We start from the raw sequence: 14,222 nt of genomic DNA, 5'->3' as shown, positions 1-14,222 counted from the left end.
TGACACACACACACACACACACACACTATATATATATATATATATATAAATTATATACCATTTCTGCAAAATGTGGGCAAAAGTTGGCACACGTTTTAGCAATTCCAAAAGCGTGAAATTCGCACATCTCTGTATGCAGCTCCAGTCTTGAAGATGTGTATGTGCAATGCTCTGCAGGAGAAGTCACAATACACAGGAGTCCTTATACTCAGCAGGGACCCATTTGCAAGTATTGATTAAGTGTTTTGTGACAGATACCTACCCTGGTTGACCTAATGTAGGCATGTAGGTACATTTCCATTCAACGTAAAGGATTTGCTTAAAGTTCTTATGTGTGTCTTTTTTATTTGACTGAGTAATTGTGTAACCTGAGCACATTCAAATTGCAGACAGGAGGGGAGGGTTGGTAGTCAGTGGGAGAGGTGCTGGAGGAGGTATGAATGCTAAGGACCCCAAGCACTCTGCTGCTGGCCTTTCCCTTACCTGAGGTCACATGACCCAGAGCCTGGCCCTCCCAAAGACCTCACTTGAGCCATCCCATGCTTCATTTCCCTCTGAGCTTGGAGGTGAGCACTGTGTGTTAATGTCTCTCTCTGCACAAAGAGATCAACAGGCAGCTGAAAGTTGACAAACTTGTTTGTCAAGTGTGACACGGCAAGGAGGAAGCCATTTGTGAGGATGGAATGAGAACACCAGGTGTATAAGGATTTTTTGCAATGGGACAGTGTCAGGGGTTCATCTAGTTTTAATTCAGTCAAGGAGAGGGACTTGAGAACAAAGTCTTCAGGAAGCCTGTTAGAATCGCCCATCAGGTAAGCAAAGATTAATGACTTCTTGTTATTTAGCTCTCTGCCAGCTTCCTGAGTTTGATTGTGTTTTGTTCACCTGAGGCAGGTTAATGGATGTAATTCTTCCTATGTTGGCACAAACTAATACAAGATACATTGTCTTGGTAGGTCACGTGTTAACATTATCACTTTGATACCGGTCTGCTTTTAATTTCAAGGTCAGATTGTTTGTAGTTCTGATCCACTTTAGAATAATGTTATATTTGGCTGTTTTACACCTTATAAAAAATGTATTAAGTACAAAATGCCAACCACCTGTGACAACCAAAAGGTTCAATGTGATTTGTTTTTTTGTTTTTATTTTTTATGTTGAATTCCTTTAATATTCTGATAATGTCAAAGCTGCTTTAACAGAAACGTGATACATTTTCAACACCAGCCGTTCTGGTTTGTGTTTGCTTTGTCTTATTAAACTTCATTACCTGTTGTGTTATGTGGGAGGGGACCATGGTTTAAAGCTAAGTACTTTGGATGAGCTCAGATTGAAACAATAGGTGACCTTAGATTTTACGAATATAGTGCTTTTTTAGTTTATCATTTTATAGAGTCTGGTAAAATTATATTTTACTTATTTATTTAAATGGTGTGGCCTATGACCGCTTTTTGAGTGGGTCACCTGATGATGGAGCACAAAAGAAAAGTTGACTGAAATCGGTTTAAGGAAAGGAACAATATGAAATCCTTAAAATAAAACCTGACTGTGAATGTTAAAAAATTTGGAAAATTAACACAATTTGAATAACGTCTTTAACAATTAGACATTAAATTAACATTACAATTGTTCCCCAAATTTTGTTTTGTGAGATGTTTTTTCGCCAATTAACTTTGTTAAAAATAAGTACAGATATGTATTGACAGACATGCGGGAAGTTTGCTTCTGTTATCAACCTCAAAAGCCAACCTGATTTGAGAAACTGAAATGTAAGTTCAGAAATCACATTGAGACCTGGTTCACCAAAACCAGTCCGACCAAATTGATAAATTAGGTTTAGAGTTGGGAAATGTTAAATCAGAACAGGATGAGAATTTCCTTTTAGCATGGTGGGAGAAATCTACGGAGACCTTAAACCAGTTAAGATTTTAATACCAACTCTTTTTGTGTTCTAACATTATTGTATTTTCATTGTTTGTTTATATAAAACTCTTGTCAGGTTTCCCCCCCCCTCCTCACCCCCACCCCCCCTCCTCACCCCCCCCCCCCCCATTTTAAGCCGAGCTGGAAAAGTGAGATTTTTAGAAGATAAATGTTGTAATTGACAGTTGCCCAATTCTCTGGAAAATCCCCCTCGAGTTCAATGGAACACACGTGGAATATGACTGGCTTAGGTGGTTGACTGAAGTGCTCCTGTACAGTAAAGGGGCGGGCTGTGTAGTATTGTAAAATATGATTAGTGCTCAAAGCGAGAATTCTGGCAAGGTAATATTTTCTTACAGTGAAATATTCCAGGTTTATAAGAGCTCTTATCACACTGGGACTAGTTCATATTGTCAAGATAAGACCAGGTGTGGTGAAATGAAATGTTACGCTATACTTGTACAGTATGTTTGAGTAAATAAGAAAAGGTGCAAAGCAGTATTATGAAAAGCAGTGAGAGGTTTTATCCATATTTAGTCCATAATGTACATGTATGTTTGCCTCTTATTTATTGTGTGCCAACAATGTACAGGAACGCAACGCGTGACAAAATAACGACTGCACCTTTCCTATGACTAGAATATTTGACTGCTACATAACAGCAAAACGTGACAGATGCAGTAATTGGCCTTCTGCAGGTTGTGTAGCTATTTATTATATGGTCACTTGATAGCATCACATCCTCATTTTGCTCTATTAGTCTTAGAGTGCTCCTTTTATGTGGCTGATTTTTATTATTATTATTTTAAAACGTTTAACGTGTGAGCATGGTTTGCAGCTCTGTGTCAGTTCCCAGGCCAAGTCCCTTTAACTCATCCAGGGTCCGAGAACTCGACTGCATGCTCTCAATGGCAGAGACTCATCGTGCCGGCAATAGTTCTATATGCCACATACGTTGTCCTTGCTATATAATGAAAACACATTGTATGCATTCTTAATAACTTAACCTAAATATTTTTCACTACATTGAAGGGTAAAGGGGCATTTATCCACCCCTCCCCCTCCTCACTTCAACACCCAGTTTCTCTGCCTTTTTGTTTTTGCTTCATATGTTGCACAATGAATGCTCGCAGACAATGGCTCAACATGTATCTGCTTGTAAGCCACTAGCAGCATTAAACTGATGACGACAGACTTGGCCAATTAGTATCAGACTGAGAGTTTTGGTGGACAAACCTATAGATTTAATACAGTAGCAGTTTGTGATTCACATGTTTTCAATATGAAATCCTTCAGTAGTTTAATGTTTTGTACAAAGTAAGTAATCTAATCTAATGCAGGTATTTTGCTAGGCTCCAATAAAGGTGATCACACTGCGATTCTGAGCTGATTGAGTTTTAGCTTAAGAAACAGTTATTTGGGTATTGCGGTGTGATAACTCGGATCAGAGCGTAATGAAATTTCCTCCCCTCCCCCCCCCCCCAAAAATATATTTTCAAGGAAAAATTGTGAAATTTGTGAAAACCTCTATATAATTTAGGCTGTGTCCCCAGTGTCAGCTGCAGCGCACTCTATGGCGTGCGCTGCGGGAACAAGATCTGCCACTTGATGGGGCCGGGCCCAGTTCCTGCCTGTGCGCGTGTAGAGATCGCAATGCGTGACCACATTTTTGTAAAGACAAGTATTTTGTCTTTACTAGTGACGACGGAATGCTGGCCAATGAGGGCAAACCAGCCACATGTCGTCATAACCACAGATCGCTGCTTGACAAGGTGAGCGTTCCGACCCCAGCGCGCGCGGAGCGACTATGGCCTTAGCCGAAGTCAAAATGACCGCAATCTTTTGCAGTAGGTTTTTTTTTTGATGCAGAGAAATACAGCTGTGTGTACAAGCGATTTTGTCGAGCATTAAACCAATAGGCTTGGGCCATGTGCATTGCTATTACACCCAGCTTTGCCATTTTGTGAAATTCTCTATAAAAAATAATTTTTTTAAAAAAAGCAACGTTTGCTTAATGCTGAGATTATAGGGCCCGCTTGTAGCTTTGGAAGGGAGCTTAAAAGGGGGTAGCGGGAAGGGAATCTTACGGACACAGTGAGCCAGGGATGGGAAAATACTGGCCACCTAAAATTTTGCCAGTGCAGCCATGAATGGCAGCAGCGTGCCCTTTCCGGCTTTCGCTAACGTGACTGCAAATCAGGATAGGGCGAGCGGGTACTGATGGGTCAGTCAGCACTTTGCCGGTTAGTGTGCTGTGTAAAGTGAGGATGGGGTAAGAATTGAATGGGAAAGGCGCATGTTGCAAGGGACGGGGAAGGGAGAGCGAGAGCTGCGGGACTCTGCCCATGCATGCTCTCAATTCTGTATAGTCATGGGAGTTCAGTGTATGTCACAGATATACACTGACATACAGAACTGACGACCGTATGGGGGATGACGCCAGAACAGCCGCCCCTCTTGCTGTCCTTTCCCCTGCCTCTCTGCAAAACTTTGTCTCCTAAAATATTCTGGCTGGTTCCTAAATAAAATAAAAATAGTCCTCCCCCTGCAATAAACTGTGATCTGCTGACGAATCACACTGTGTGAATTGTAATAAAAACATTGTCTGATATTAGCAGAAGAGAGCACCTGCATGCTGGTGTCAATCATAGCCGTGCTGACAGCAGCCAGAAGAGCCTAATTAGTGGGACACTGTAGAAAAGGATAGTACAGTAGCTGCTATGATAACTGCATGCTTGTACGAAAAGAAGTAAAACCGAATATACACCATCTTCCTCATTGGGTATTGACTATAAACTCCCCATCACCAGGGTGGGTAAAGTTGTCCAAAAACAACTAGATGCTGTGTTACATGTCCATCCATGTCCACGTATGTGCATATTTGGTTAATACTAATGTGAGAGAGAGGGAGGAGTATTCTTCTTCTAAATGTGGATTCGGGATGTGCAAAGGGCACCAGCAGAAGTTCCTGTGAGGGTAGGGTCCGAGTCGGATACTGAGTCAGGCGAGTCATACATCCTTCTGTTGAAAGTGAATGGCTATGGTAAGACTCATCACAGGCAGAGGATGACGGACACACAAATATACCAGTCACTGCTGAAAAAGCAGAACCATTACAAAGGAATACCATAGGGTTGCTCAGTGGTGTAACTGCAGGGAGGCCCTATCTCAGGGGAGGGGTGGTTTAAGGAGTTGCCACAGGAAGTCAGAATCCTCTTTCTGGACTCTTAATGCCCCCCACCCCCCAGCTGAAACTGATTGCTGGGGAGAGAGCTGGGCCTCTGTAAGGCCATGCTTGTAGTCCTGGTGAGGTCATCCGTCGCCGTTGTAGCAGCGATTTTTGCTTAGAGTTAGACCACGTGGCGGGGGTGTGGCCGTGAGCTGTTCGCCCTCATTGGCTGTACCGCTCACGTGGTCGCTGCAAAATCAATTTTCATTGACTTTCTGCAATCGCGACCAAGCCGTCGCAGTGTCGCTCCTACTATAGACGCGCGTGATGTATTCAATACACTTGTTTTTGACGTGACAGCCTAAGGCGCGATTTTAGTGTTCGCGAACAAAAGGGCGTACCTCTGAGGAAGGCAATAGAACGCACATAACCGCGTACGCTATTTTTGAAAATACAATTTAATTGTTTTTTTTCACACGATGGCCGCATCACGTGAGCTGTTCAGCCAATGAGTGGGAATCATTCACATTATGTCCCAGCCCTGCCTCCCTGTCACCTCCAGCATGCTTTGCGCGTGACATCACGTGCACGCCACAACTATAATTGTGGCCTAACACAGCAGCCCTCCACTACATCATGTTGGCATGTTGCCATGATGTTGTGACGTCGCCCAGGAGCCCCTTAAGGCATAATTACGCCACTGGGGTTATTTCTGATAGTAGCCCATGCAGTTGTGTGTCTACCTCAAGTGGTAACCCAACATCAAGCCAAAGCATGGAGGAAGGCCATGACGGTGGTGGTGCTGGTTCTAGTTGTAGTAGAAAGGATTCAAGACGCCCAGACAGAGCAATTACAGTAGTTGTCTTCTCTTCTAGACAGTGAATATATGCTGGTCACATATCTACAAATATCAACGATCACATTTGGGCTAGCAAGAGCTATTTCTCAATCCCATAGATTTTCCCTTTGAAAAACTAGAAGAGCCCCTGTTTCTGAAACATTGATTAAACTGAGTCTTAAACATGCTTTCAACAGTGAAGGTACTAAAGATAAATTATTTACATTAACACTATTAATGTCTTTGCTACTAGATGGGCCAGAAATAAACTGTACTGTGTTGCTGATCCCTCTGACACAGGAAAAGTTAACTTTTTTTTTGTTTTTTTTTAAAGGTAAGCAAGCATTCCTTAGTCTTTAAAACCCATATAGAGGCCAGTTCTCTATTTACAGCCAAACCATATGGGGGGGAAACATTTGCAGTTTGCAAGCTCTTGGGGCCAGGAGCTCCTTAATCCCAGTGTTGCATTTATCTTGTTTGATTTATCCAATCTGTGTTATGTTCCTGTGTTTGTAATTGTGTTCTGTATGTACAAATCATTATATGACGTGCCCCTGGCTGGTGCTAAAAAATCGTGTATCAAGTGCAGTTACCTTGTATTCTCAACTTCAGTCCCCCGCACCCCAACAGGTTAGGTTTTGATGATTTCCCTGCTTCAGCTCAGGTGGCTCAGTTGAAGACTGTCACTGATTTGAGCCACCTTTGCTGAAGCGGGGATATACTGAAGACCTGACCGGCTAGGGAGTTTTGAGGACTGGAGATTAGGACCCCTGTCTTAACCAAAAGGTCGAACATATCCGTTTATCCCAACTGATCTAAGAAGGCCAATCATGTGTTGTGTCCTTAGGATTCAATATTTAGTGTTCGCGAACAAAAGGTTCAATGCAAATACATTACGCGGTGGAAATATAGGTGAACAATAGCGCTCATGCAAACAATGAAAATATAAAACCTGTGATATATAGTCCAAAATACATTACACAGTGACGTCTTCACTGAGGAGGGTTTGAAACTGTGTGTCGCTGGCAACTTGTTACTCGTGTGGTAGCTACATTGTGAATGTATTTGCATTGGATACTGAGGGATTTCTCCCTTGCTAGGCACCGCCGTGTGCATAGACGAGATCATAGTGTTCATTTGCTTGCTGGGTTATACCATGTTATGCTTGCTAATAGACTAATACGCAGTTGTGTACAATCTCTGTGCAGTCAACTTTATCTTGGCTAAAGCAGCAGTTGGATAATGAGGGATTTTTCCTTTGTCAGGCACCACTGTGTGTGTATGTGAAATTGCAGTATATATCTGTCTGCTAGTCCATATAGTGTCATGCTTGCTGATAGAATAATACACAGCTGTGCACAATTTTTGTGATCATAGTAGCAGTTAATTTCTTTCTTGCTAACTTAGCAGGTTTCATGACAGGCTGTGTGCCTTATCAATGCGTTTTAGTCAAAAGGTGAACTTATAACCTTTTTATTGTTGCTATTAAAGCATTGATACGGGTCTCTAACCTTTTCCTGTACGTTATGAGTATTCCAATTGTTATACCTTTCCTACTGGTTTTGTTGTATATATTGCAATTTTTGGTTGGTTTTTAGGTATGCTGTGTGAGGGCTAACACCTTTATTACATTATAAGCACATCAATGCCAATCTAAGCAGCCACACCAATTGGGATTAGTTGCCCTACATTTAGTTTGGTCAATAGGTGGATTGATTGCCACATTAATTCTAGGAGTTGTCTAAGATTACATTATTCGACACTAGGGCTATACACCTGATAGTCAGCTTCACCAGTACCACACCTACTCCTACATATTTTAATTCACTTAACGATTTATTATTTTTTCACGATTCATGATCATTACATATGTGTAGTTCCTTTTAATTGTTATAATAAATGTTATGTTTTAATAGCCCAGGAGTGCATCTATTAGTGGGTTTCTAGCTATGGAGGGGGCTGGTAACACATCCCTCTCTCTAATTTGGGTAATAGCTCTTTAGAATTTGAATTGACTGAAAAATACCAGGGGTGCAAGTAAAGCTTTGTCTTATCCGCCAATATCTCCATATATCTCCATATAACTACAGTATAACAACATGGTCAGCTTTTTCTTTATTGCGTCCCACAAGGGCCGGTATATAAGTTACTAGAGATGTGCAAATCTATCGCTGCGAAACACTTTGACAAGCCGCAAAGGGATAATGTCATGTAATTTGTCTTCCATTTTGCAATGTTTGCAAAATATCATTAGGCAGTGAGCAAAGCGTGGTGTGTGCTTGGAGAGTCGTCCGCAGATTGTCACCAGTCTGTGACATGGTAAAGAAAAACCCCACGTTACATGGTTCCTGACCTCTTACATTTTGGACATCTCTTAATGTGCAGGAAGTCAATGTGGAAGATGAAGGAATCGGACCGGTTATGGAGCCTTGAATCTCTGTATTGAGACATCCCCTTCCTGATGCCACCCATTGAGCCCACACTAAGGTCCATGGGAATTAAAATGGCCGTTAAAGGTGTAGCTCCTTCAAGCACAAGAGTAAACCAATCGCAGTGACTTGTTCAATTGGTTAAATATTGATGCATGCCTTTTTTCCAATCAGGTGTTATTAATGATATTTAAATCCTACAGGTAAACCACAAATCCAGTTCATCACATTTAAACAAAATCAACATTTTAACATGTCCTCTTCCCTTTGGTGCGATGTTACTGTTTGTTAAGCAGGATGCATTCTCTATTTCCGCGGTCAGTCTCCTCTTCCTGTTCAGTCCACTGACTGAACCGTGGGCAACACAGGCATACAAATCTTATTCTCTTGGGATTATTGGAGATGACCTTAGGATAGCAACCAATCAGGAATATGGATTCGCCTTGCTAGGGACGTGGTGTAAGAGTTCAACTTTACCCACTTTACTTTCCCATTTATTTGTTGCATGCTTGAAGCTACTATATGCTTACATGTACTGACTTGCAGAATATCCCATCTAAACACTTTGTCAAATTCCTTGGCTAATCGAATAGTAGTGTTTTTGTTGACGGGGTCAGAAGCATTTCACATTTGATTATTGGAAATGTCTTGAGCATAGACTGAGGACACTTTAACGAAAATCATTTATTATGTTTGTGTTCTTCATTTAGCCGGAAGTATTGGTGTGCCCTTCACCATATGTATCATATTTCCTATAATCGGTGGTAATACTTGCACAGAAAATAATATAGTCTCAACAACCAATGTGTGATGATTTAAAAAAGCAAGTTACATTCCTTTTTATCTTGGCTACGGTAGATTAGGAACAGTAATGCAATCTATTACTGTAGAACCAGTAAAACAAAATATTCCCAAGTAAAGGCATTTTAGAGGGTTTTATGTATGACACCCAATCACTTCTTTCCTTCAATTACACCCATACCTAAAAAACATCTCAGACTTTGAATAATATTCACGTTGCCCCAATAAAAAGGTATCTTGGTAATATAGCCCATGTTGTCCAGGACAACTATACTAGTAGTTGCAAGAAATAATTTTTAGTGTAAACGTGCGCAGGGCCTGTTGAGCAAGTCACAGGCTTCTCAACCAGGGAGTAGTTGATATAAGGGATCTTGTGTAAGTCTGTTACCCGTGTATTGGGCAGGTACTTTTTGTTCTTTTTTTGCTGTACTTTTTTATTTTTCTTGGCTATGAAATGGTGATCAGGTTTACAGTCTGCTCTCTTAAACCAAGTTGTCAACTGTTATGACCATTCTGTTCTTCATAAGAATAGATGTGTAAAAATGTTGGGTTTGGCACAATTTCACATCTTCAGAAGGTTAAAGAATGAGATGACAGTCGGCTGCATTTATTTAGAAGGCTAAATTTAGTGCTTCCTGTTTGGCCACATATAAGTTACTCAGATGTTGAGCTTAACATGTTTAAAAATGTATTATAAACATTGTGGGAGATGTATGTGTATGTGTATGTGTATGTGTAACCCCTCTTTATTTGGCTATACCTCAGTCTATGAGCTGGGGGCCTGAGTCCATACAATTATAGTAACCCTCACACGTGTGTGGGGCCAGTAAAAAAGGGGACACCGCAACAGGAGATGGATATACATGTGTATGTTTCTGAATAGAAGAAATGGCTCTACTACACAGTTTGTCAGTAGCCACGTGACCCTTTATGACTAAGATCACTGCATCCAAAACATAACACTAATGCATAACATCACAGTACAACTAAGGTGTGTGTTCGTCACTGTATGAGGCCTCACAATCCTGGGTGCTCAGGCTGTGCTGTGTGATACTGGTATGTAATTGGAGCTCATGTATTAAGCTGTAAGTGGCAGGCCTGTGCTTCACAAAGATGGGTAATGTGGTACCACTTTCCTCTGAATCGGGGTATCCCCTCCGTTAGCCGTCTGTCTCCTGCTCTGGTTTTCTGTAGCTGGGCTCACTGGCTGCTGAGCTCCCCTGCTTTCCTGCGGACATGTGCAGGAGGCTTTGGACACAGCCTCACTTCCTTGGCTCCATACAGTTCTGATCTGTCATGGCTGCCCCCAGCACTTAAGGCTCACTCCCCCTCCTAGTCTCTCTTCCTTCACCAGCCTCCTTAAATGACTTCGCATAGTCTTAGTTCCATGGAGAGGAACCTGCTAGGGGTCAGTGTTCTGTTGTTAAGGGACAAACACTTGGGTCACATATGGAACTACATTTACAGTAAAATATCTATTTAGTTTTTGCTTATTTTGTGTAGTCCTCTTGTTTGTGTGATGACATTTATGACACTTGGAGGTGGAATGCATGAAGATGCTTTGCGTATTGTCGTGGCTCAGTGAGTGAAGTGATGGCAATGATGTAAAATGTAGTATGTTAAGTCTTGGTTTAAAAAAAAAAAAAAAACAAATGCTGCCATGGAATAGAAGCATTGTTAAATATCTTTGTGTCCAATGTTTTTTCTTGTTCAGAATTTAAAGGTTGCAATAGGACGAATCTGGAGTTTATCTACTTCCACTGGAAAAAAGGGGGGTATATATTGAACTCCACGCACAAAGGGGGGCAAGGCTTTTATTATAGCCGGGTGAATCCTGGCGGAAGGGTGATGCGTATTAAGAAAATGTAGCTTGCAGAAATGTTCTTTTCCATTTGAACCATTGTCAAAATCAGAAATCTGGCTCTGATCGTGGACACAGACTGCAGCAGTTACTGAATAAACCTTCCATCCATCCCATTATAATATTATACCAAGTAATTAAGTCCATAATAGGATCTATAGTTATTCATCAAATCTACACTTGCTTTCCTGAGTGATAAGTTTGCCACAGCACCTTTTTTCTACAATGACTACTTACGATGAAATAGTCTCTCTCCATCGTAACTTAACATTACAAACCCCACTTGTGATGCGAAATCTCCAGCAGCTCTCCTGTTGGGACCTGTTTGTACCCGGCAGAGGGTGTGTGCACTTTTCCAATCCTTTTTATTACAGGTTTGGGTTAAACGAGGTTAAGGTGGAAGAACAGATGACTAACCATAACGGCACCAGGTATCCATAAAAGACGGTGTATCTTGTGTGATTGCCAATTCGTCCCTTTGTAATCTTGCACAGTAATGTTGCACTGATGAGACTCTAAGGGTCCGTGAGTAGATGTTACTGCCTATGCACTTTTACTCGGGCTGTGCTGAAAAGCTGTGTAATATGGTAGCTGTGTAATGTGGAGCTTATATGGCTCCATGTTACAATGGACAAGAAGTAAAAAGTGACACACTGCTTGTACTCATTTGCATATTACCCAGAATCCTCGGCGGCTGGGTAAGCACTGTATGCTACGAGATAATGGGGAAAGCAGGGTATCAGACTTGTCCGAGACGTGAATGTGCTCATGTGGTATTTTTATTTACAGTCATTTTGTGAAATTTTAGAGGCAGCCACACATCAAAAAGCCAATGATTGGCTACCTTACAAAAAATATTCTGTCACCCTTATTGTAACTGTTTTACTTACTTAAATATTGTAAAAAATGAATAGGTTTTCCTTTTCTCGCGTTCATCTTATTTCGAGTACTTGCATTTTTTTGGTTTACCTATCAAAAGATGGCACCATAATTATTGTAATGAAACAGAACAATTTACATGTTTACTTGTCACCCTCTCTCCACTTTAAGACCATCTTTAACTAAGCATATGGGTAGCTCCACTGGCTGATAGTATACATCTCATGTGTACTGCCCTTGGTCCCTTGCAGACGCAAGTTCTCCCAATTTACCACTTGGATTGTAAGCTCTTCGGGGCAGGGACTCATTTTCCTAGTGTGACTTTTGTCTGAAGCGCTTATTCCTGTTGTGTTTATATTATGTCACGTGTATTATTGCTGTACAGCGCTATGTACATGGATGGCGCTATAGAAATAAAGATATACATACATGTGGCTTTGAGGACTGATGAACGGTTATCACCAAAAGACATTGGATAAAGATTTTAAAAAAAAATGTCCAAAGCCTTTGACCATGACAATGTTAAAAGTTTAGAAACTTCTATAAATATAGCCTGATTTTTGTACTTTTTGGGAATATTAACAGATTTCGATAGGTTATTTTGGCTAGCATATTTTACTTTTATTATGGTACTGTAGCCATACTTATTTTGGCATGTTGGACATTTCCAGGTTGAATACTTTTTGTACCAAAAAAACGACAACACGTGCAGTATGTATGTGAAGCCTGTTGGATGCTTGACAAGGTGGAAAGGCTTCCAAGATGTTTTTGAGCACACTGTCTTTACAGCGGTTAGAAGCATAGGCATCCCAAAAGTATTTGCATAAACAGATTGGGTTTCACAGATAATTGCCACTAATTAATTCAGGCTGACAAAGCTAGGTTTTATCATCTGCAACATACAATGCCAGACAACTGTCACTTTTTAATCACATCTGAGAATTGCACTTGTCAGCATCTAGGCCAGTGAAAGCAGGGCCACTTGTTTGGGAACTGGGCAGAGAAAGTGGGAATGATGAAGCAAATGTATGTGGCAACGCTTTACACATCCCAAAGAGGATCTTTTGGCATGTTACACCCTAATACTATAAATGATCTGGAATATATCCAGATGTCACTTGCTCTCAGCTGCTCTGTTGGGCTTCCTCACAGATCTTACTCTAGAATGTGTGGGAAACGTGCTGCAATCAATCAGCTGGTTGTTCACACTACAAATTGAACAGTGGGACTGATGACTTTTGAGGCATGAAGTTGAGGGAAAGTCTGCAGACTAATATACAGTAAGTAAATGGTATCCAAATATATTAATCTGTAAAACCACCAAACCTGACCTATGAAGTACTTTAATAGAAGTATTGTTCCCTGTGTGTGCATAGTGACAATGGCCTGGTTCATCTCTTGTACTTTCATCATACCTTAACTTCTTTGCTTATTGATATGCAAGGTTTTTGTGAGTCTCTGGAACACCTTTTTCTTTTACCCCTGCTTAGGATTGTGATGTCTTTGGAACACTGAATTACAAGGGACAATATTTTAGTCAAAGAGCAATATTTAGCCTTGAAAGCTATATGAAGCTTGCAGATCCTGGGTACCTGTTTCTAGGAATAAATGTATCACATACATGACACATACCATTTCGCTGCCAACAAGCCCTGAAATATACTTGCATGGCAGAGCTCAATCATTGCATTCACCAATAAAAACTCTTTTGCTGGGGCCTGGATAGCAATACAGGGCCCTGTGGTCATGAAAGTGCTGGTGTGCGTATTATAATCAAGGTCTGACAAACATGCTTATTGTATATTGTAGTAAGTGGTTAAAGGGTTAAAGTAGCAGTCCAAGCTGTAGTGGTTTATTTATTTTTTCTCAATTTCATTTTCTTCCCCTTTAATGTGTGCATCATCATGTACAGTAGCCCTGTGTAATTTTGGGTTTACATACCTCTCTCATTCTGTGCAGTAATTCCTGTTAAGAGGGCAGGTTTGCCAGAAGTAATCATGGAGGTTTGCCCTCAACCTCCTTGTAATGTGTAAGGTGTAGCAAAGGAAGTGACAGCATGCTCTGTGTCCACTGTTAGTGACACAGGGGTGGGTCTTCTGGAAGCTATATATTACGCATAACTTCCTAAAGCTAGTAGTTCAAGGTTCAAGTCTGCTCTGTCTGGAATCAAGTCTGTGAAGTTCAAGTGACAGAGTGACAAGCTGACCCCACACTGTGTCCGGGGCTCTGACAAAGCTGGTGGCCCTCCCTACGGGAGAGGTGGCAGGAATATCCCTGTCTCTATTACAGAGTCAGGAGGGAACTTCCTTGAGGTGTGCAGCT

At 41.2% G+C, this 14,222-nt stretch overlaps 1 protein-coding gene across 3 annotated transcripts in view; it reads left to right on the top strand.

The window, feature by feature from the left end:
* The first annotated feature begins 399 nt into the window (after window positions 1–399).
* Window positions 400–14,222, top strand: part of ATP8B1 (ATPase phospholipid transporting 8B1) — a 114,704-nt gene continuing 100,881 nt past the window's right edge. For 2 of the 3 annotated variants that reach the window (XM_075587036.1, XM_075587027.1), the window contains exon 1: window positions 401–812. Coding sequence is in view for 1 of the 3 variants with exons in the window: in XM_075587020.1 (XP_075443135.1) it covers window positions 3,633–3,695 (63 nt within the window). In the remaining 2 variants the exon portion in view is untranslated. Of the gene's footprint in view, window positions 813–3,622; window positions 3,696–14,222 lie in introns of all 3 variants that reach the window. The other variant, XM_075587020.1, reaches the window with a different exon arrangement.

This window comes from Ascaphus truei, chromosome 1, assembly GCF_040206685.1.
Source record: "Ascaphus truei isolate aAscTru1 chromosome 1, aAscTru1.hap1, whole genome shotgun sequence".
Classification (NCBI taxonomy): domain Eukaryota; kingdom Metazoa; phylum Chordata; class Amphibia; order Anura; family Ascaphidae; genus Ascaphus; species Ascaphus truei.
This window is presented reverse-complemented; position numbering and strand designations above follow the sequence as displayed.